Source organism: Manis javanica, chromosome 4 (genome assembly GCF_040802235.1).
Source record: "Manis javanica isolate MJ-LG chromosome 4, MJ_LKY, whole genome shotgun sequence".
NCBI classification, from domain to species: Eukaryota; Metazoa; Chordata; class Mammalia; order Pholidota; family Manidae; genus Manis; species Manis javanica.
In genome coordinates this window covers 56,144,836-56,168,612 of record NC_133159.1, presented here as the reverse complement: position 1 = coordinate 56,168,612, position 23,777 = coordinate 56,144,836, and the positions used below count along the sequence as shown (strand labels likewise).

Genomic DNA, 23,777 nt, shown 5'->3' with positions numbered 1-23,777 from the left:
GGGATATAATAGATTCAGAGCTATATGAGGGCTCACCCAAGAGAGACACTCTATTTGCTTAGGAGGATCAAAAAGTATCTCCAAGTATGTGTGATACTTGAAGGATACAGTTTCAACAACCAGTCCTGGAGGCTTGGTATTCCATTCTTTCCAACTGACAGATCTACGACCTGTTCAGTGAGAGAGAGGGTGTCAACAAGGATTACAGGAAGCTGGAGTTGAAGGGAATACAGCATGGGGGGAGAAAGAGTCCCTGAATAGAGCAGAATGGGAGCATGGGGATTGAGGGCATTGAACCTCAAATTTCTAACTAAATGATGGCAGCCACCTCTAAGATTAGCCTACTGCCCTTCCTCCTCCTCCTCTTCCAGGTCCTCATTAGTGAGTGCTTATCAAAGACCTGGCACTTTGCTAAGTTCTTTACACATTGATATGTGTTCAATCCTCACCATAGCTCTTGTAAAGGTACCATCACCTTCCATTTCGCAGATGACTTACCTGAGGCTCTGAGAGGTCAAGTCACTCCAAGGTCCCAGAATCCCACCTAGATCTGTTTGATCCTTAGCCTTGCTTCTCACACTGCCTCCAATAATTATGGAATAGCATTTGGCATATAGGGGATGCCCAATAAAATAATAATGGAGAATAATAGTAAAAATTACTAATGGATATAGATCTAAAAACATGCTGCTGCTGCTTTGGGGATTTATCAAGATATTTAAAGTGACAGGACCCAAGGTACCCTAGTAGGAGTGGCAGAAGAGGAAAAAATTTACTTTTTTAAAGCAAATACACTGAACTTACTATGTTTCAGGCACCATTTCAATTACTCGACACAAATTATACCTTTTTATCTTCATAACAAACATATTTGGGTAGAGTATTATTGTTCCCATTTTCTACATGAGGGCGCAGAGAGGCAGAACAATTGCCCTAGCGGGGCTAGGAATACCACTAGCAAGTGGCCACGCCAGGATGCAGACCCCAGGTAGGCTGGCTCCCGAGCCCACACTCCTCCCTGCCGCAGTGTGGGGACTCTGCGGTGGCCCAGCAGAGCCTGAGCCCAGAGCACCTCGGCCCCAAGTCAAGGAGAGCACCCCTGTCCTTTCCTTCTCTCAGATCTGAGGTCTCATCTATCCCTCTTCCATCAACAGTTCTTGAGGACTTATTATCTTATCTAATAAAGCCCCTACATCACTGAGACCCGTTTACATCCCTGAGAGTATGAACTTAGTGAGAGCAAGAGCCTACCTGTCCTTTCGTATTTGTATCCCAGCACTTGCCAGATACCTGGCATATGGTAAACACCTAATAAATATTTATGAAATAAATGCAACAAAATATCATCAAACATTTAGGCTTCAGGTATCAAATTTCTTAGAAAGGTAAGTCATACGTCAGGAATTGCGAAATGTTACCCTCATAGATTATTACATTAAGATGAGTCATATTGATAAAGCAACTTGGATTCTTGGTACAGAGGGTCTTTACTAGGGATTCATACCAGGTCAACAAAATAAATGGAAATATTTTAGGAATCAATGTGCCGTTAGCTAAGCCAAAATTAGCTTTGTACTCAGACTGTTTTAACGTGTGTCTTTTGCTAATGTGTATTTTTCAAGAATGTCCTTTTCAAAACACTCTGAAATTATGCTTAATTACTTCCATGAGTCATTTGACTTGAAAATTGATCTTCAGCTTGGAAAAGCCTTAGTGGCAAATACTAGCAAGTTATGCCTTGTAAAGATTTAAGGATTAATTGGATGGAGTTTCATCTGAGCGGGAGTAAGGGAGAAGAAAACGGAGTTGACTGTGTGAACAAAGGAAAGTCAAAAAACACCAAATAATGCCTGTCTCAGAACTGGTAGGGAAAAGAATTTCTGAACAAAGGTTTCCTGAGGGAAACATGAGGAAAGCAGGAGTGAGGCTGCTGCCACACCAGGGACTTGATTTTTACTCACTTCCACATTCCTGAGAGGTTTCAGTGAGTTCAAAGGTCATAGCTGACATAAAGAATGTAAGAATCAAGGCTCTGAAGTGGCTTTCTAACAGGGTACATGAGGGCAAGTCCTTTGTCGGCCCCAGTGTTCTTCCCCAAGATCTAGATTGGTTCTTGGCACTTCAGGAGTTCAATGCCTATTTGGTGATTGAATGGATGAATGATGTGTTGACATCTACCTTAGAATCTCAACTCCCAAGTTTACTAGCAGTATGGCTAAGGGACTATTCCTTAACTTTTCTAAACCAGCTTTCCTCTTATTAAAAAGATAAAAATAATACCTACCTCATAGGGTTGATGTGTGGATTAATGGTGATAACATATATAAAGCATTTAGCAGAGTTCTTGGTAGGTGGGAAGCAATCAATAAACTTCTTTTTGCTCTTATTGTAATTATTGACAATATTATCAGGTCCTATTAGTTACCCTTGGATCTCTTTTGGGAAACTATCTGCCTTCCCTCACTCCCAGACATCCCAGATCCCTTTAATGCAAAGTAGAAATATTAGAGGTCCTTGACTGTCATGTATTTTATCCTCATACTGTAGTCATGCAGCTGTGTCTGGGGAGGTCACTCTTTGCCTACTAGGTGAAATCTTAGCCTGGATGGGGGAGGGTTTTTGACAATGATCAAGGAAGAATTCTTGAACAGGTGAACAGGTTGAACAAGTGTAGTTAGGAAGGAATTCATTAAAGTGAGAGTAGTAGTGAATGGCAGCAGCCATGGAGACAGTAGAGAGCGAGCAAGAACCAAGGGAGGAAAGGGAAGCTCACTGAACTGCTTGGCAAAGGGCAGACCCCTTGCCAACTCCTGAAGCCAGAGTCACCTAGTGTCCAGTATCCACTTGAATCTGCATGGCATGGGAATGAAGCCCCTACTACCCTAGGATCTGGGGAAGCCACAGAGCACTGGAGAGAGTAAGATAATGTTCTGAGAACTTCCCAAAGGCAAAGAAGGAGCTTTTGGGGTAGGCTACTAAGGAGCATGATCACACAGTTGCAGTCCTGTCTGGGTCACCGAGGTGATGGGAATTTGCAAGCCCAAATCAGCGATCTTAGTAGCCCTTCCCTGTGTGTCTGAAGTAGGACAGAGAGAGAGAAGACTTGTGTTTAAGTCTAGGAAATTGAATGAAATAGTGAAGTAACAGGCACTTAACCACTAGAAGTGCACAGAGACAAAGCACAGTAAGTTGAGCAGTGAGAAGTCTTTATTTAAGGCAAAGTACACACTTGAGGAAAGGGGAGTGCCTTGCCGGCTTCCTCAGAGATGTGGCTCACTTAAGGGCTTAGGATTCTGTCTTTTAAGGATTTCAAGAACAAGGCAAAGGTGGAGGTGTGTAGTTTTGACATGTGGCCTCATAATATCTATCTCTGATGAGAGATACTATGTCACCATCCATAGTCTGTCATCTAGATATTCTGTAAGATAGACTTCACACAAGGAATTTATTGACCCTATTCTTCTCTAAGTTAGTGATTACCCTCAAACAGTGGAAACATACCATTTAGGACTGCTTCCCTGTCTTAAGATAGAGTCAACCATAAAATACGTTAGGAATCTTACCTCCTAACTCCCTGTTTTTTTAAATGGAATCTTAGCCTTAAGATGGAGTCCCTCCTGTTCTTATTATACTGTTGATATCTTGGCATTTTTTATGAGAGGCAGGGAAAATTAATTATTGTGCTTGTCCCATGTCCCTGCCCTACCTCAATAACACCTTTACTTTCCCACATTACATAAGATACTCAAGCTGTTTTTATGAGAGATTGCTTTCATGTTGAGCTACTTAGTGATGATTCTGAGCTTATTTGTAATCAGTATGGGGTAAGGACTGGGCTTTAGCCCAAGTCAGGGCTTATTCTCACCCCAGATGTTGTAGCACTAAGTTTAAGTCTGACCCCCTCTTCCTGCCATTGACCATTGGTGGGGTGGCCTTTTGAACCCCTGGACAGCCAGGGATGGGAACATGTTCACGTATCACTCAAAAAATTTGTGTGCCCAGGCTGCGCCATGGTGTTGAGTGTTATATATCTGTCACAGGATCATTGTCCAGGGGAGGAGCGTCTTGGCCTGCCCTCTCCATGGGGAGGAGCAGATGGAGAGGAGCTGTGAGCATGACAAACGAAGTACCTGGTGAGATGGGGCGGGAGAGCAGCCATGAGCAAGTGGGGAAGCCAGGAGCAGTCAGTTCAGACCCCGCTGGCTTATACTGTGGAAACTGGCAAAGAGGAAAGCCCTTTTCTCCACCTCTGCTCCAGGCCCCCAGCACATGTGATCTCAGAGATTTAAATATTGGGGCATTCCAGCTCTCTGCTGCAGCATCTTTCAAAGCCTGGGATCAACAGGGTGTTGGTTGACTATTTCAGATCATCATCTGCCTCCCCACCTGAGGCCTCTAGAAAGCTATATATTTTTTTATCTGTTGAACCCAAGTTGCCTGGGTTCAAAGAGACAGTTTCATAAAAGACAATAATTAGGCGTTTTATGGTTCTTTGTTTTTGTTTTTGTTTTTTTTTTGCTATCTGGGAACAGAACCCTCCTCCCTTATAACATGCAAAATATTTGTGGAGTGCCCACTTTGTGTCAGGCTCTCTGCTAGGCACGTTGTAACATTACTGGTTTAATGCTTATCTGGGCTCAAGAGATTGGCAACTGTTTTTTTTTTTAAGAAATGAGAAAAGGAAGTCTGAAAGAGGCAAGTAATTTTCTCAAATTTATTTACACAACTCTTAAGACTTAGAGCCATGACTGAATTAGCCTAATGTTTGAAATGTATTTGGAATGTAAAAGAAAAGGTGGATTGGAGAACAGCAGGGTGCATGTGGATGTGTAAGAAGGGAGGAGGTGGTGGGGTATTTATTAAACAATTTCATCTAAAGATCAAGTTGAAGTACTCATCTTCAGAGCCCTGGGTTCTGAATAGTTTCTACCCAAGCTTAGTGTGTGGGAGGAGGTATTAGAAAAGGTCTTTTATTTACATATAAAACTAGACAATGGGGCTCCTAGAGAAAGAAGGGGAGGGTGGTTTTGAAAAAAAAAATAAAGAATCAACATTTTAAAAGGAGCTGTGAATATATGTATTCATACATATATACTACGTGAAAAGTGACACTGAATAATAGAGTGTGAAACAAAGTGCCTGCTCACGTTCACAGGCACTAACTATGGGGAAAATCAACAACGGAGGAGCCACGGGGATGCCATTTATGGATAAAAGCTATTTATGAGAATGAGAAGCCTCAGAGAGGGATTATTACTCTTGTTAGGTTCCTCCGGGAAGTAAATTAGGTGGTTGAGTAGGTATATGCAATTCTTTTAGATCTCTACATTACATTTACTGCAGTGACAAAAATGACACGCTGCCCTTGGCTTCCAAAGGAGGCTCTCAACTCCAGGACCTGAGACCTACTCTGTACAAGGTGCTGTGTTGGGGCTGCGCAGGAGACAAACCTGAGGTCACACTCTCCTTGTTTTTAAGCAGCTTTCAAGTCAGGGCTGACAATACAGCACATATATAGAAATATGTGCAAATTATAGCCCAGGATATGTGTACCAGGTAGTCATTTAGTCAGTAAATGGTACAGGAATTGGGGGAGGGGAAGTTGTAGTTAATCCACCTTCAGTGAAATATTCATTCTTTTATCCATTCATTGATTCACCCATCCAACAAACATGCATTGAACATCAGTGTGGCCTCCACATGCCAAACCCTTCAAATAAAACTATAAATAAATCAGGATCTCCAACTTAAAATCTAGTGAAATGGAGCTGGAAAGATCAATTTCTCTTGGCAGTGTTGGACTGCACCTTTGGATTATCCCAGTCTCTGGAACAATCTACCGTATGACTCAAAACAAGTGTTTTATGGGTGATTGGGAGCAATTTTTAGAATAGAATGTTTCTGTGTTTAAAGCTGAGTGTTGTTCAGAGTTCAATACTAGATGTTGGCCTTACTAGCACCCTTGTCAAGTAGAGTTAATCACCCAGACTGCTCCAAAACTATGCTTCAAAAAATAATTATAACAAGATACAATTTTAGGGCTGAGAAGGAACCAATTAATGATCAGTTTTATTAGTTCCTAAATATCCTCATTCTCTTCCTCCTTATCATCATATCTTGCAAGAATACCACACAACAGGAACTATTATTATCTCCATTTTACAGATGAGAAAATTGAGCTTCAGAGAGCTAAGTGACTGTATTATAGCCTGTATCATGAATAGCAAGGGTCAGAGCTGAGATCTAGACTCCATCCCAGATCTGGCCAACTCACTCATGCTCTTTACTATTTGTTTGTGTTATTTCCTTCAGAACTAAGGATCCAGTAGTCACTTTTAATATGTAAAAAGACATAATCGAAATTCTAAAATTTTTAAATCAGCTTATAGTGGTGAATAATACAGGTGATCTGTCCCATGCTCAGTTTGGCAATATGAGTAATTTCATGCAAATTAGAAGCAACAATTAGCAATTAGAAATACCTCTTTTTAATTAGGTGATTATATAATAAGTGCCCCTTCAAAATAGGGTATCACCTTGATGGAGAACCAGTATTTTATTTCAAGCCTATCAATTCCAGGTGAGAAGCTGGAACCTAAGCAGTTAGGCCAGTTACTCTGAAAAGATGCATCTGGGGGCCAAGGGCATAGAGCGTTGCAGCAGTTGCTAGAAAAGTGAGTCAAGAAGCTCACTAATCTTAAGCAGATACAGCAGTCTCCCTTTATCAGGGCGCGAGAGGTGGTGATACGTTCCAAGACTCCTAGTGAATGCCAGAAATATGGATAGTACTGACTTATTACTACACACACACACACACACACACACACACACACAGAGTTTTTTCCTATACATACATATAATAAAATTTAATTTACAAATTAGGCCCAGTAAGAGATTAACAATAATAACAAGAAGGAATAATTATAACAATGTACTGTAATAAAGGTTATGTGAAGGTGCTGTTCCACCTTTCTTGTGATGATGCGAGATGATAAATGCCTACATGATGAGATAAAGTGAGATGAATGACACAGGTATTCGGCCTTAGTGTTAGGCCGCTATTGACCTGATGATAGGTCAGAAGAGGATCATCTGCTTCCAGACCACTGTTGACTATGGGTAACTAAAACAGCCAATAAAGAGGGATGATTTAAGTCAATTCAAGTAGCTAGGCATTTCTTGTGGATCTAATCCATATTTGAAGTGCCTGGGACAACATTTCTTTTTAGATAGTGAAGCGTGGTATCAAATAGAGAGTTAATCTTGATACATGGGCATCTGGGAGATAGGTTGAATCCTACCAATCTTACTTTAAAAAAATCCCTTGTTATTAAAAATTCTAATCCAAAACCATCATTATTATTCAAATGTGTGGAATTTGACAATTTGCTGAGACAGAGAACCCAGAATGTGGAATTAGCAGCAGCATAGGTGAGAGTGGCATTCTTTTTTTTATGATGCCCTGGAAACTACTCCTTTCAGGAAAAAAAAAATGATGTAGCCTTCTGGAAAGGTAAAGAAGAAAGGAAAATATCCTATGCTGGTCTGTCTATGTTTGGGTATCGGTCAAACATCTCTGATCTCTACTGTTAACACATCTGCTACTTCCCATCTGATCTGATTTTCTCCAATAACAGCTAGAATAGGGTTCTTCCTGGATAGGGCTAAGTGTCTTCACCTCTTGGTATTCTAAAGTGTTTAGAAAAGAACAACTGGAACATATTTTTTTCAATTTTTTTTTATTAAGGTATCATTGATATACACTCTTATGAAGGTTCCACATGAAAAACATTGTGGTTACTACATTCACCCATATTATCCAGTTCCCTCCCATACCCCACAGAAGTCATTGTCCATCAGAGTAGTAAGATGCCACAGAATCACTACTTGTCTTCTCTGTGCTACACTGTCTTCCCCATGACCTTCCCCACACTATGTGTACCAATCATAATACACCGCAATCCCCTTGTCCCTCTCTCCCCACTAGCCCATCCCCACCCCTCCACTTTGGTAATGGCTAGTCCCTTCTTGGAGTCTGTGAGTCTACTGCTGTTTTGTTCCTTCAGTTTTGCTTCACTGTTACACTCCACAAATGAGGGAAATAATTTGAAACTTGTCTTTCTCTGCCTGGCTTATTTCACTGAGCATAATACCCTCTAGCTCCATCCATGTTGTTGCAAATGGTAGGATTTGTTTTCTTCTCATGACTGAATAGTATTCCATTGTGTATATGTACCACATCTTTATCCATTCATATACTGATGGACACTTAGGTTGCTTCCATATTTTGCCTATTGTAAATAGTGCTGCAATAAACATAGGAGTGCATATGTCTTTTTGAATGTAAGATCTTGTTTCTTTGGGTAAATTCCTAGGAGTGGAATTCTAGGGTCAAATGGTATTTCTATTTTTAGTTTTTTGAGGAACCTCCATATAGCTTTCCACAATAGTTGAACTATTTTACATTCCCACCAGCAGTGTTGAAAGATTCCCCTTTGTCTGCATCCTTGCCAGCATTTGTTGTACCTAGTGTTTTTGATGTTGGCCATCCTAACTGGTGTGAGGTGATATCTCATTGTGATTTTAATTTGCATTTCCCTGATAATTAGCAATATGGAGCATCTTTTCATGTGCCTGTTGGCCTTCTGAATTTCTTCTTTGGAGAAGTGTCTGTTCATATCCTCTGCACATTTTTTAATCGGGTTATTTGCTTTTTGGTTGTTGAGGCATGTGAGTTCTTTATATATTTTTGAAGCTAACTCCTTGAACAACTGGAACATATTAAGGGCTCAATATTTGACTATTGGTTAAAGGGTTGAAGGAAAGAATGAATAAATAGTAACAATAGCTCCAAACAGACTCCGAAGAGACAGAGTTTTATGTACATAAAGTTTAGCACCTGCCCTTAAGGAGTGTCTAGTCTAGGTGGAGATTGGAATTGAATACCTCCGTTAAGTGCAACCTGCATGACATCTTCTATAAGGGCAATGAAAGGAACAGAGTAGAGGAGAAGACAGGACTGGGTATATTCCCTTGACATGAAGAGGGTGTAGATGGAGGGTAAGGGCAAGAAACAGGTGGGTAAGGGGTGGTGGGGTGTGGACACTGAATACATGTCGGAGTGGAGGGTTACCAAGGTTATCAAGGGTCTACTGAGCAATGTGGGTTGAGCTAAGAAACCAATTTATGAAACATAGGAAAACCAGGCTGGTGCATTTAGGCTTGATAGACCAGGAAATCTCTTAAGAGTCCAGTTCCCCCCTCATCCCCTTCCCTTAGATGTTAAGTATAAACATAAATACATCCTTACAAAGAGATCAGCGAACATTGAAACTCAATATGGGTACCATCTAAATCAAATAAGGTGTCTTAGGCTTTTGAAATGCAAACCGCGGGCTTGCTTTCACATTCACTTATTCATTCCACAAAAGTTTTTGGAGGACCTATTAGAGCTAGAAGTTTATTAGGCACCACCGGCGAGGAGGGGCAGGGGTGGGGGGTGCTTGTACCAAGCTGAACAAAACTCAGTTCCTATCCCCCAGGAGTTTACAGCTCTGTGATGGAGACAAACGTGACACAAGAGTCCTTACGATAGGAGCTAAGAATGTAAACAAAACATTATAGGAGTTCCGTTCCCGGAGATAGTATATAGAGGTGGTTTGGAAACTGGAGAGGTTTTTCAGGTGAGCTGGGTTTTAAATGAGATTTAAAACTCTGATAGAGTAATATCATATACACTTTCTTTTTTCTTTCTTAAAGGCAATAGTGACAGGGTCAAGGCTCAGGGAACCCATGGCATGGGGGATAACACGGTAATGAACAGAGGTCTGACTTGGCTGGAGTGTAGGTTCCTCCAGGGGTGCAGAGGGAGAGGATTTAGCTGAGTATATGCCCAATAAACCGAGACTCAGATCAGGTAGTAGTAAACTAAGTCGAGACTTTACTCTGCACCTCTGTGTTTTGACTTGAGCATCTTTGGGTCCCTTTAAAAAATTCTCCTCTTCTTTCCGAAATAAGAGTTCTAGTAGTAGGGGGTGGGGACCATTTCCTAAAGTCAACACGTTAAGTTAAAGGTCTGCAAAGCTGTCCACGGGTGATTTAAATCTCGCACCAGAAAAGGAAACATGTGCGAGGCGGGGAAAGGGGGACCCACTTAGCAACATCCACCTCCAAATGACACCAGTCCCTGGCGGGAAAGCCGACCCGGGAGTAGGACGCCAGCACCCGCCGGAGCTTCGAAGCCCGGCAAAGAGGAAGAGAGGGAGGCAGAGAGGAAGGAAGGAAGCGCGAGCGGGAGGGAGGAAGAAAGGGAGGGAGGCGGCGTCATGTGATCCGCTTCCCTGCTCCTTTAAGCGTCCACAGGCGGCGGAGCGGCCACAATCACAGCTCCGGGCACTGGGGGAGCCCGAGCCGGCTGTGCCGGGGGAATCCGTGCGGGCGCCTTCCGTCCCGGTCCCATTCTCGCCGCGCTCCCGTACCCTTGAAGTTTTGCAGCGCCCCAGAAAGGAGGCGAGGGAAGAGGGAGCGTGAGAGGAGAGGGAGCAAAAAGCACACCTAAAACATTTATTTCAAGGAGAGAAGAAAAAGGGGGGCGCAAAAATGGCTGGGGCAATTATAGAAAACATGAGCACCAAGAAGCTGTGCATTGTTGGTGGGATTCTGTTCGTGTTCCAAATCATCGCCTTTCTGGTGGGAGGCTTGATTGGTAAGTGTGAGAGCTGCAAACTTTTCCCCCTTTCTCTCTTTTCGGGCCCCTTCCCTCTTTGCCTCTCGGGCTACTTGTTACAGTATCACTGCCTTCCTTCTATGATCTAATTAGTCCGGCTATTGTGCTTAAGAAAGCAGAGCTCCATGGGGCTCCGTGGGGCACAATCCAGTCTAGTGGCTAAGAGAAAAGGAGGGGAAAAAGTTTTGGCCTAGTTTCAGTATCCACTTGAAAGGAAGGAGGGGGGTGGTGGGGGTGGGAATCTTAAGCATGGCGACGGATCGCGCGAGGAAGCGCTGGGTTACAAAGTTGGTTGCTGCTCCCCCCACCCCCGCATTTTCCCGCGTTCCCCCCTTTTCCTCTCGGTTCCCTCCCAGTCAGCACCCGGAGGGCAACGTAGTCGACTTTAGTGAGAACAACAGAAGAGTCAGGGAACTGCGCCCGGCGCAAACCCGGAGCCGAGTTGCGGGGCTGGATCGTTGCATGCGTAAACGCGTATGGTCGTCTCGGCTAGGCGGTGAGAGTTTGCATTTTGGGGCCCTACCTTTGCGCCCGCGGCTTCCTAGTTCCTCCTCCCCGCGGTCGTGGAGGGAACAGGTCCGAGCATTGGGTCCGGAGGTGGGGTGGGGTAGGGTGCGGTGGGAGAAAGTCGTTGGCTGGCGCTGCGGGAAGTTGGAGAGCTCTGACGGGAAAAGCGTATCCGAAAGGTGTTGCTTTTGGCCTCCTGCCCTCTCGCGAATCTCCCCTCCCCCACTCCTTGGAGCCCCGAAAGCCCGTGAGTTTGGAGTCCCTGGTCCTTCCTTGGCGCCTAGGAGAGCGCCCCTCCCCAGACACAGGCCCCTGCAGGTGACAGCTCCTTCGTCTTCTGGCCACGGCACCCGTCTTGGGATACCTCCCCTGGAGTGCGTCCCGCGGACCTCTCGGACCTAACAGGCTTCCGGGTGAAGAAGACGGGCTCATGGATCTTCCACTTGGAAAAACTCCCTCCCTCTGGCCGTCTCTCCATCTCCATCCATCTTCCCGCCTCGCCGCACACTCGTGTACTCCCTCCCCCTGGAGATTTAGGACATCCCAGCACAAACTTCTGCGCCAACTTTGCAGCAGGCGCAGATAGGTTTTGCTTTCTTCGCTGATTTGTAAAACTTTGCGGAGTGGCGAGTCCGCGAAGGGGCTTTCTTCGTTGTTCCCTTTTTGAGAGCCGGCGCTTGTCCGGGCATCGTCGTGGTCGTGAGAACCTCACAGGCTTGGGCACCTCGAGTCAAACGTGTGGCGTTTTGTCTCAAGATTTGAGTTTGATGGGAACAAATTAAAGAGAATCTGGTTCTGTAAGCCACTATAACATCCAAGCTAATTGTTTTAAACAAAGGAGAGTGGGTGAAGCTTCACTGACAGAAATTTCTGGAGGAGATCATGCCTTTCTTTTATGTAGGAATCCACAAAGCAGAAAGGGGTTCAGAGTTTTCCAAGCTCATATCCTCGATTTGGCCAAACAGCTTAATCTTATTCTTGGAACCTCTAGGCACCAAATACACATACACACACTCACACACACACACACTCTCTCTCTCTGTATCTGGTTTGGCTTTCCTGTTAGGAGCTCCTGTTTGGCTACGTGCAATCTCCGTGTTTCTCTGTATTGGATTTTTCGAGGCTCTTAATACATTCTCTGCTGCGAGCCGAAGGCAGCCTTCCCTGTGCCCTCACAGTGATTATGCAGCGGTTACAATTACACCTCTTGTCTCCCTTGATGAGCAGTTGCAGTTAGATGCCATTGGATCTTGTGTGATTTCAGTGGCAGACCATAATTAAAATTTTTTGCACCTTGTGCTTTCAGAATTAAATTGGCCTATTATCCCTGTCTGACCTTCATCCTCTTTGAGGTTTTTGCACAAGCAGCGAACCATTACACATAGTTCCCTGGCGTTTGTTGGTGTTTCTTTTTCTTTTTCTAGGAAGCTAATCTTCTAGCTTTGAAGTGCCCATTATCCACTGTTGTAGCGTTTTTTAGGGCACTTCTGGAACTGGTATAATTTCTGGAATCTCAGTACTTTGGAGATGGTGGAAGGGCACTCATGGTGGCTCCTGGACATTAGAGTTGCCATTGAATCAGAACAATTGTTTGTTCAAAGCACGGTTTGTCTGGAGTACGTGGTGCCCAGGGTTGTTTTTCCCAGACAACTTGGTTAGTGACCATACTTGATCACAATCTCAAAAAGTTAGTGATAGATTCTAACTGTAACTAGATTCTCCTCAATAAATAACTGCTTTAGTTCCAACTTCCCTTTAGAGAGAAAACTATCTATATATAATACTTGTTGGGGTAAAGTGTTAACATAATTTTATTGCCTTTGTTTCCCTTCTTCCTCAGTTGCCAGGGCTATGTTCCCAGTTCTCGCCATAACACTGGAAAGATGAGATCCAGTCTATCTTAAACATTTTGAATAGTGACTTAGCTTTTATCTCAGCCATTTAGAGAGTAATTTTTTGCTGTTAAAATAAACAAGATCCAAACAGGGAAAACCAGTAACAAAAGTCAGCGACATGTGTTCCCACCAAACGTCCCCAAACTGGAAAGTGGATTAAACTGAGTGGAGAATGGAGCACCAACAAAGTGGGCAAGTGGAATTAGCAGTTGAAGGAGTTGTTTGTAGGATTGGAAGTTGAAATCAAGTTCAGAAACCTCCTCCTCCTGTATCTCCAGTGAGAAGAGAGCTCCTTCATTGCTCATTTCCTCTAATGGGTAAGAAGGTCGGTGCCCTGGGTATGAAATGTCTTTTTAGTACATCTGCAGAGGCCAAGTGAGAAGGTGAACTCTTTGCTTTGAATTGGCCAGAATGTATAATGTTACTTTTTGATCACTGTTGTCTTCCATGAAAGGAAACATTGCAGCCTATGAAAGGAGGATCTCAATGGCAAGACTCCTGATTATAAGTACACCACACACATATACACAAAAACAAAACAAACATCAACTACCACCAGACAAGGACAAATTGCACACCCCGAAGTGACCAGGCAAATGAGTTAACCAATAGGTGGCAGCCTCCTTGTTGGTAGATTAATGAGTTTAAGGTCCCTTTCGGTTACAAAATCGTATGAATTTTTCAGTACTTAAAATTTTATGTGATGTTTAGATATGTTGCAGCTTTCTAGAATTGATGGGGAAAATTTAAACATTAAATAAGCAGATAAGAGGGATTGGCTCTTGATTTAGCAAGCTTAAATACTTCCCTACCCCAATAGCCTTCTTAAAACTTGTTTATTTGTTTTTGTCCTTGTTCTGTTTGTTTTTGCTGTGCCAGCATTTGTGTACCACTAAACCTTTAATGGGATTTTGTAAAAAGGCTGTGAAAAGCAGTAACTTAGATAGTAGAATTTGAGTTATTTAAAAATTCACCGAATTATGCCATGCTTTTGTAAAAACTTTGAGCCATAATAAAATCATGTATCTGATTGTTTTCTTATGTATTGAGGTTTCTTAAGTGGCTAGCTTCTTTAGTATTTAGAATTCATTAAAAAAGTTTAAGAACCCCTGAAGAAAAAGAAAATATTTTTAAAGATACAGCTTAATCTTTATCCTCCTTAAAAATAAGCCCTGTAGAAAATTTAAAAAATAATTTTCTTTTGATTTCACGTTTGGTGAATTCATGGAGAGGCAGCTGCAGGGGCGGTGGAAGAGGGGAGGGGAAGGACAGCATGTGCGCTGAAACAAGAGTGCTGCCTACTAAAAATCATAAACTTGAATCCCTGGCCCTTTATGTGCAATTTGCTCAGCTTCAAATTAGTCATGTCTGGGGGATAAAATGCTTGAAAAAGCAGGTCACTGTTCCCACCTGTTCTGAAACTGTTGAGAGTATGAAGATTAGGCCTGGATGAATAGAAAATGATTGTATTGTTTTAAGCATACCCATAAATGAAAATATTCTAAACTTCCAGTGAGTATCAACAAATTACCAATTTTTAAATCCATAGGAAGGATTACTTTCTTTCAAAAGCTCACTATATGAGCATCCTTTTCTTTTTTAATGCTGAGAATATTATGTGACTACATAATACACATATATGTAATCAGTTTTCTCAGTTTTTGCATGGATTTATCTACTGCCTTTCAGTGATATAGCCTGTATTATTGTGTTTGATTGTTTAAATGGGAACTACCAGTGGTCTTGATTGTGGTCTGTATGTGTGAGTTTTTGTTTTACTTATTTGGAAGTTGCAAGATTTTCAGAAATTCAATAAAAGTGCAGTAAGGCAGAGTATATAAGGGTTTGCATTCTAGTACATTATATTTTAAGCTCGTGGTATTTATTATATTTTAGCACATATTAGTGCAATACTTGTAATCTTGCAGTGTTTGAGATCTGGTGAGAATCTTGAAAAGAACCAATTAGTTTGGCTTTTGATTGATGTTAACCCAGATTTTCCATATTTGATTCTGCTTTTGATTTTGTAAAATTTCAAATCTGACTAGACCATGTCATCTTTTTCTTTTTGTTAACTACTAGAATATCTTACGTAGTTTGTAAGAGTACTGTGCAACCTCAAAAATTCTTATTATAAAAGGTGGAATTTTTTTATAACTGAAATTACATTATTTAACTTTTAAAAAACTACCTACTTGGTTATTGCAACAGAATCATGCTTGGGCTAATAATCTCTAATCATGCTTTCATCTAATCGTTCCGTACTGTCTGTCTAGCCTTCTGTTAGAACTTTCGCTTTGCCCTATTCGAGGTGAAAAACGTTTCCGTGAGATAATAGTGTGATGTGTGGCTTTGTAAGATTTTCAAGTCCCCTGCCTGGGAGGCAGATCTACACACAAAGCCTTTCCTGGCTAGTTGACATTTTGCAATAATTTGGCCTTTAACATTTAAAAAAAAATCCATCTAAGACTGAAGAAAGATTTGTGTTATCCTCTCCACAAAGGTGTTTCTATGGAGACTTAGAATTTGAGATTTTTGTGAAGGTCCTTAGTTTAGAGCTCATGTGTGCCCCCTACTAATGTTCAAAATATTGATTAGAACCTGCTGCGTGCTCAACATAAGGCTGTCATGCTGACTAGATGGTAGGAAAGAGGGTAGGAAAGGGATCTTGAAGCCTGAGTAACCTGGGGGCTAGAGGTAGAAAAGAACCCCTGTTTAAACTAAATTCACCAGTAGATTTCCTGTGATGACATTTCTAGCATCAGGATAATGCTCACTCATTTACTAGGAATTTGAGAACATGAGAAATGAGAAGCCCTGTTAATTATACCGTCAAATAATTATATTAATTTTTCATTTTGAAATGAGTACATGCATAAAATAATAAATTTAGCATGTGTTAAATGCACACTGTGTGTGAAACCTTATCTAATTTAATCCACACAAAACCTTGACAACCTGGTACTGTTTTACCCATTTTACATATAAGTAAACTGAGGTGCAGAAAGTTCTAGTAAAATTGCTCAAGATTACCTAGGTAGACAGGATCAAAGCTGGGATTGGCTCTAGTCAATCTGATATCAGAGCCGGAAGTTGATCCTGTTGTACGTCCCAAAGCCTTGACTTTTAGGACTGAATAAAAATGATTTGAATGTCAAAAGACATGATGAGTAGTGTATAAATGCAACTGATTCTTGCTTTTAATCACTGAGTACATATCAAAAGGAAAAAAAATCAAATATGATGATAAATGAAATAGTGTCTAGCTGTACATACCAAAGCAGTGCCTTGCCAAGGCTAAAGGAGGACACCTTTTGAGAAATCTGCAGATGCTTGTGCAACCAATTCTTGCAGTTTCTAACCAGTCCTGTAACTGTATCAATCATCCAATTGGTTGAGCAGCCAAGTTCATTAACCATAAAGTGTCTGAGTTCTGATAGTTTAAGGAAGATTACTTGATTTTATTTTCTCTAATTAATGGTTTTAACATATTTATATGGCTATATAAGTCTGGACTTTTTCAAAGGAAGAGAAGGGAAGGAATCAGCTGAGGTTGGAGAGGATTCGAGAAGCTGTGGATTGGCAGTGATGGTAGAGCATTGAAAGAAGAGCCTCTTATTGAAAGTTGAAAATTTTGTTTCCCAAAGGAAGATTTTTGTTTGTATCCATACCCAGGCCTAGTATTAAGGACATTTCAAAGTAGAGGCTTCCATACTGACACTGTGAATAGGCACATTTTCTTCCTTGGAAAAACTGCTGATAGACTTTCTGTGTTGAAAGATTTACATCCTTCAACTTTGACAGAAACTCTTAAGAAATCATGGGAGACAGGAAGCATCAAGACCTGAAATGATCATGTCAGTTTCATTTAAGTCTTGTGTTTTCTCGGAAGTGTTGTAATAGGGGTCTAATAGAATAGACAAATGTGCCATATATGGATATTTCCCAAAGTGCCCCTTCCAGGCAGGGGACTTGAAATATAGCTATAGCTTTTGAGTACAAGAGAGGGGAACGAGGGTGTGGAGATGGAGTAGAATATGGACGCAGAAATAAAAAACTAAGGCCTTTATAAGCATGTAAGACCATCTCTTTGGAGCATAGCTTATTCTTGGATTTTCCAAACATCCTTCCAATGCCACCTACACCCTCCAAACTGAGCTAGTGTTTCTATCTGCTGTTTAAATCCAGGGCCTTCAAGTGCAATTTTTAACTTTTCCCTCTTTTTCCTTCCTACTCCATTTTAATATTCCCTGGTAAAGGGGTGTTCTTTCTTTGCTGGCCTACGGGAATTATAGGGCCTTCTTCTTAAACTTCTAGTTAATTCTCTGGGTTACCTGAGAGGTGAATGAAAGAAGAGGCGATGTAATTCTGTTTGTTTTGATGAGACATTTTGGTTTTTCTTAAGAAGAAGATAATGGGTCTGTAAATGACTGGCTCAGTTTTTTTTTTTTTCAAGTCCCAGATTAATAAAGCTAAGCTTATGAGAACTGGTTGCGGGCCAGTTAACAGCCATTAGTCCTGGCTGAGCCCCTCACAAGGAGAGAGCTCCCGTTCTTAAGGCAGCATCACGAAGTGGAGAGAAACCTGGCTTCAGCTCTGCAGATGACCTGCTATCTCAAGCAAGTTACAGAAAGCTCCTTGGCTTCCACCCTCATCTGTGATGTGGGATAGCTCCATCTTCTGGATGATTGGTTTGGGGAATCCACTGTCTCAAGGACATGGCACCCAATGGGTTGTGTCATTGAACCAGGCCTGCGTGATTCCCAGAGGGTTTTTGCTAAAACCATCTGCTTAACCCCATGTCCATCTCTCCTACTTTTCTTTCTCTCTTGTTCTCTGTTCCTAGATCTGGGGAACTTAACCATGATATTGTTTATTTTCTGTTCAGTTTCATCTTGTGTCATCAGCACTTTGTCAAACGTCTCCAAATTCTTCTATGTATTGAAACAGAATGAATGAGAATAGCCCAGAGCTTTACTTGATTTTAATTTGAAAATACCCAGAGAGGCTATCCTGCTTTCAAACATTAATTCCCCATATTACAACCAAATGTCTCATAATGAACCTTTCCAAAATTTGTAGATATTACTATAGTTGCGGATAACTAGTAAATAACACAAGTCTAAAGCATGTACATTTTCCTCCCAGGAGAATTGCTCACCTTTTTATTTTTTTATTTAAAAATTTTTTTATTAAGGTATGATTGATATACACTCATATGAAGGTTTCACATGAAAAAACAATGTGGTTATTACATTTACCATATTATCAAGTCCCCACCCATACCCCATTGCAGTCACTGTCCATCAGTGTAGTAAGATGCAACAGATCCACTATATGCCTTCTCTGCGCTACACTGTTCTCCCCATGATCCCCTACACCATGTGTACTAAGCATAATACCCCTCAGTCCCCTTCTCACCCGCCCTCCCACACCCCTCCTCTTTGGTAACCACTAGTTCATTCTTGGAGTCTCTGAGTCTACTGCCATTTTGTTCCTTCAGTTTTGCTTCATTGTTATACTCCACAAATGAGGGAAATCATTTGGCATTTGTCTTCCTCCGCCTGGCTTATTTCACTGAGCGTAATGCCCTCAGCTCCATCCATAGAACTGCTCATCTTTTACTAGAGGTCTGTATATTATTTTTGCTTTATATACAGTCTTAATAGAGCTTGGTTATGTTATTTTCTAAGTCTACAATAGTTGGAATGATTTGCTGCCAAAACCCACTGGCAGCAGACAGATAGGAGTGTTGTAGGTAAAACAAGAAGACAAAGGAAGAGAAAGGAACAATGCCGAGGATTCTGGGGTCTCTGGGATACAGGGGAGTCATTTCATACCCAGTAGCCCCCTTGGTGCCATCATTCCATTATAGGCTGATACGTTAATTGATTGAATTCTGAAGTTGTGTGATCTCATTACATGTCATGAGTGCAGCTTTTTGGGTCCACTGTATCTATAGACTTGGGCAGTGTTTGTGCTGAATGGAAACTGTGGGGCTTGTCACTGTTTAATTATAAAGATGAAAGGGCTTTGGAGACCAGCTTGTCCTGCCTCTTTTGAGGAAGAGTCCCAGGAAAGGGAAATGACTCAGTTTTTACAGTTACAGGCAGAGCCATGGCTTGGCCTCAGGTTCCTTAGCCAGTCAGCACTCTGAGCAGGTATCTCCTTCTGGGTTTCAGCATGAAGATCAACTGATTTCTGCCTGAGACTATAGAGTTAATGTGAAGAAAATACCCAACGTGTGGTTCTTACAGTTCTACTGACTTTTCTGTTACTTGAAAATAAAATAGCAATCACTTTAGTGTCTTCTTCCTCTTGCCTTTGTATACTTAATATTCTTAGTGAATCGCTTCCAGAATAGAATTACATACAGTTTTGTGCTGTTATATGTGGATTGTAAAGAAAACCACAGAGTTAAAAGAACAGTAACAACTAAATTCCTTCCTTGCTTACTAACGGTGTGGTGCAATCCTTTCCTCCTGCTTGAGAAAAGGGTATAAATTAAAAAAAAATCCCTTAACTATGATCCTTACAAGTCTAACCAAAGTATCATCCTCCTGTTTGGTTTTAACACTTAATCAGTCTGAAGCTTCTTTGTCTAAGATTCTGTAACTAACTTTTGTGCTTTCAGGGGATGTTTGCAGTAGGCATGATTCTGAAGCTGTAGCGAGTTTCAGGGAAGTGACATGCCCTGTATTTTTTTGGTCTGTTTTACATTCAAAACAAACAACAGAATTGTTTATCCGTTAGCTCTGCCATTTCCTCACACTGAAGGTAATTGCAAGCAGAAAATTCAAATTGTTCATTTGTGTTGCTTTTTAGATTCTACATATAACTGAAATCATACGGTATTTCTCTGCCTGACTTATTTTTACCTAACATAATACCCTCTAGGTCCATCCATGCTGTTGCAAATGGCAAGAGTTCATTCTTTTTTTATGACTGAGTAATATTCCATTGTATTTATATGCCACAGCTTCTTTATCTATTGATCTGTCAATGCACACGTAAGTTGCTTCCCTATCCTGGCTATTGTAAACAGTGCTGCAATAATCAGGGGTACATTTATCTTTTCAAGTTAATGTCATGATTTTCTTTGGGTAAATACCCACAAGTGGAATTACAGGATCGTATGGCATTTCTCTTCTTAATTTTTCGAGGAACCTTCATCCTGTTTTCTGTAGTGACCACACCAGTGTACTTTCTCACCAGCAGTGCATGAGGGCTCCCTTTTCTCCACATCCGCACTCACTCTTGTCACTCATTGCCTTTTGATATTAGGTACTGTGACTGGTGTGAAGTGATATCTCGCTGTGGTTTTGATTTGCATTCCCCTGATGATAAGTGACGCTGAGCATCTTTTCATGTGTCTGTTGGTCATCTGAATGTCTTCTATTCAGTTAAGATATCTGGATATCTATTCAGTTCTTCTGCCTATTTTTTAATTGGATTATTTGCTTTTTTAGTGTTGAGTTACTTGAGTTCTTTGTATATTTTGGATATTAACCCCTTATTGGATATATCATTTGCAAATATATTCTCCCATTCAGTAGGTTTCCTTTTCATTTTGTTGATGGTTTCCTTCTCTGTTTAGAAGCTTAAATTTGATGTGGTCCCACTTGTTTATTTTTGCTTTTGTTGCCCATGTGTTTGGAGTCGGATCCAGAAAAATCATCACCAAGACTGATGTTAACGAGCTTATTACCTATGTCTTTTTCTAGGAGTTTTATGGTTTCAAGTTTTACATTCAAGTCTTTAGTCCATTTTGGGTTAATTGTTGTGTATGGTATAAGATAGGGGTCTGGCTTCATTCTCTTGCATGTAGCTGTCCAGTTTTCCCAACACCACTGGAGAGACTGCCCTTGCCCTGTTGTGTATTATTGTCATGAATATTGACTCTTAAGTCTCTAATATGCTTACCCTCAGGTGAGCATAGCCAAAAAGTTGGGCTTCATATTTTGTTAAATCTAGCCTTCTCTCAAGGCAATTTAGGTCTTTTTGAGGTCCTGTTCCATTTACTCTGGGTTCCTATTTATTTTATCTGCTCTCATTTAGGTTGTAACTTGCCTGAGAATGGAATGCCTCAAATGTGGAAAAGACGCATCCCCACATTCCTTTCTTTACTCTGTTCTGTTGAGCTAGTTCTGGCTTGTGTGAAGCAGGCTGCAACTTTAGCCCCTGAGTGCCTGGGCTAAGGGAATTTGTAGATAAGGTTTTTACTGAGGCTTTGAAAAGACTGCACAATGGGGTCTTCCCATCACTTGTAGAACCTGCCTCTACTTAGAAAGGATCAGCGTCTTCTGAATTAGGAGACAGGATGGAGTGGGGTTGATGGCGCTTGGTTGTGACCTTAGACGTCCTTTTCTTTATAGAACTTGGAGGTCATGAGAGAGCTGGTGTTAAATCTTGGCATCATTCTTTGAACATGCCCAGACAGAACAGAGTTTTGCTCTATGAGAACATGACATTTCTGGATAATAGTTGATGAAAGAAAGACAGGATAATCTGTAGGCGTTCAACATTTTTAAACTAAAAGGACAGTAAGGTCACCTTTCAATTAACATTTGTTTCTTTTCTTTCAGATATCAGAAGAATTCCTCCATTTATTTCCCTTTTCCCCTACCCCACCCAGCTTTTAGAAAAAGAACATGTAGTTTGGGAGAAGGATGAACATACAATTAGGATTTGAACCAAATCAGCATCAGTATATATTTGAGTGATATTATTTCTGGGTCAAGACCTGAGTTAGGTACTGATACCAGCTCTGTCCAAGAAGGCATTAACTCTCCCTATATCTCACTGTAGATTAACTCTCCCTGCTAAGCAGAACTACTACCATAATGTTGAAAGTTGCCTCTGACGATTTGGGCTTCTTATAGGATTCCTAGGAAATGGTCATTATCCAAACAATGTGGTGGTGGGTTCAAGATTTTCCATATGATCTGTTCAGGGACAAACTTACTGATCCTTCCGTTCAAAGTGACCAGATTTCTAATTGACAGCATGTGTACTATGGTTGATCAATGGATGTGGTCTGTTTGTTATCAAATTTCTTTGTAACCTGGATGAACCACTTATACACTGTGAACCTGTTTTCTCACCTAAGAATTTATTCTTCACAGGGAAGTTGTGGGTTTTAAATGAGAGAACATAAGTTAACTGTACATACATGTTAGAGCAATCAAAATATGTTAGTCATTTCCCAGAATTAGAAGTTGTCAATAACTTTTTAATTTTTTTTTCTTTTATTTATTTCTTTTTTTTTTGAGTAATCTATGTCTGATTAGGTCCATGGAAGTTTATTTCTGCCTTATACTGGGTTATGTAAAATTAGAAACCCAGCAACCTTACTTGATAGTCTTCCCTTAGGCATAATCTATGCTAACTAATAGTTCAAGAAGCATGTCATTTGCATGCTTTAGTCAATTAGAGGGATTAACTTACTTTTGGATCCAGTTGGTGATAGTTTTTACCATGGTTTAATTTGATTCTTAAATTTTGTGTTTTACAACGCTGGGTCAGTATTGATGGCTCATTATAGCACAGATAAGCCCAGGTAGCAAGACTTTTAAATAGATACAACTTAATAAGTGGAAGATACATTTCCATCATGTTTGCTGCAAAGCGAATCCCAGTTGTTCCTCTGTTTTACATTATAAAATTGAAGTCATTCTCCATTGGGAATCTTTTTTGCTTCTAGATATAATGTAAATGACAAAGATCTTTGAAAGTCATGCTTCAAGGAAAAGATGATCTTTTTCTTATAAAATATTAACCATTCTGAAACATAGGCTAGAATTATAGTGCTGTATTAAAAGAAATGAGGAATAAAAAATGCAGCTACAACCCCTGTATGTCTGAAAGCTACAAAAGAAAAAATGGTCTAATTTGCTCACCTTTCTCTTCAGTAGTTATCACAGGGTGGTAATGCAGTTTGGGTGCTGAAGAAGGAAACAGGTCAGTGCCTGGCCTTTTGGGCCCATTGCAGAGGTAGCTAAAATGCTTCAGCTTTAAGGTCTACCCTAAGATTTGAAACATTATATCCTGGGCTAGTCTTTTATAACTTAAATGAGGTGAGTTTTGTTTTCATTTATCTGAACCTAAAAGATTATGACACCTTATGGCTTGTATGCTTAGATATAAAAATAAAAGCGTATCATTTTTAAAGTTTTCTAAAATTCTCCTCCTAGGAACCTTCTTCTATTTAATACTGTGGAAACAAAGGCCCAGAGAAGTCATAGTGAGAGTTAAGATTTGAACCAAGTGTCCTGACCACTAGTAGAGAGAGTTTCAGTATCTATGCCTATTGTTACGCAGATTACTATTGCCCCTGGCCTATGTATTTGGTCTTTGGCCATAGAGACGGGGAATTGATTGGGACTGATTGTCCATACTGGTTGATAAGTTTGCTGGGGAAGGGAACACACACTAAGTATATATATTTCTAGATTTTGAATATTCAGATGAGAACATCAAATAATTAAACTGTCATGTGTTGTTTTGAGAAGTAAATATGTTTCATCTGCTCCATGAGGGCTGGATTTTAAAGGCTTCTTTAAGACCACACAGTTTATTTAATTTTCTATAGACTTTCCCATCTAAGAATTTTGTATGTATATTTATGGTTTTTAGAGATTGATAATGTA

General features: G+C 40.8%; 1 protein-coding gene and 1 long non-coding RNA gene across 5 annotated transcripts in view; one reads left to right on the top strand and one right to left on the bottom strand.

Moving 5' to 3' along the window:
- The window catches only part of LOC140848914 (uncharacterized), a 53,659-nt gene extending 42,177 nt beyond the window's left edge, over positions 1–11,482 (bottom strand). The window contains exon 1 of the long non-coding RNA XR_012130207.1: positions 11,250–11,482. This is a non-coding gene — a long non-coding RNA (uncharacterized lncRNA). The remainder of the gene's footprint in view (positions 1–11,249) is intronic.
- The window catches only part of WLS (Wnt ligand secretion mediator), a 95,861-nt gene continuing 82,426 nt past the window's right edge, over positions 10,343–23,777 (top strand). For 2 of the 4 annotated variants that reach the window (XM_037024301.2, XM_037024300.2), the window contains exon 1: positions 10,961–11,222. In XM_037024301.2, the coding sequence (XP_036880196.1) occupies positions 10,976–11,222 (247 nt within the window). In that variant the 5' untranslated portion in view covers positions 10,961–10,975. Of the gene's footprint in view, positions 10,706–10,960; positions 11,223–23,777 lie in introns of those variants that run through there. The other 2 variants (XM_037024302.2, XM_017650596.3) reach the window with 2 other exon arrangements.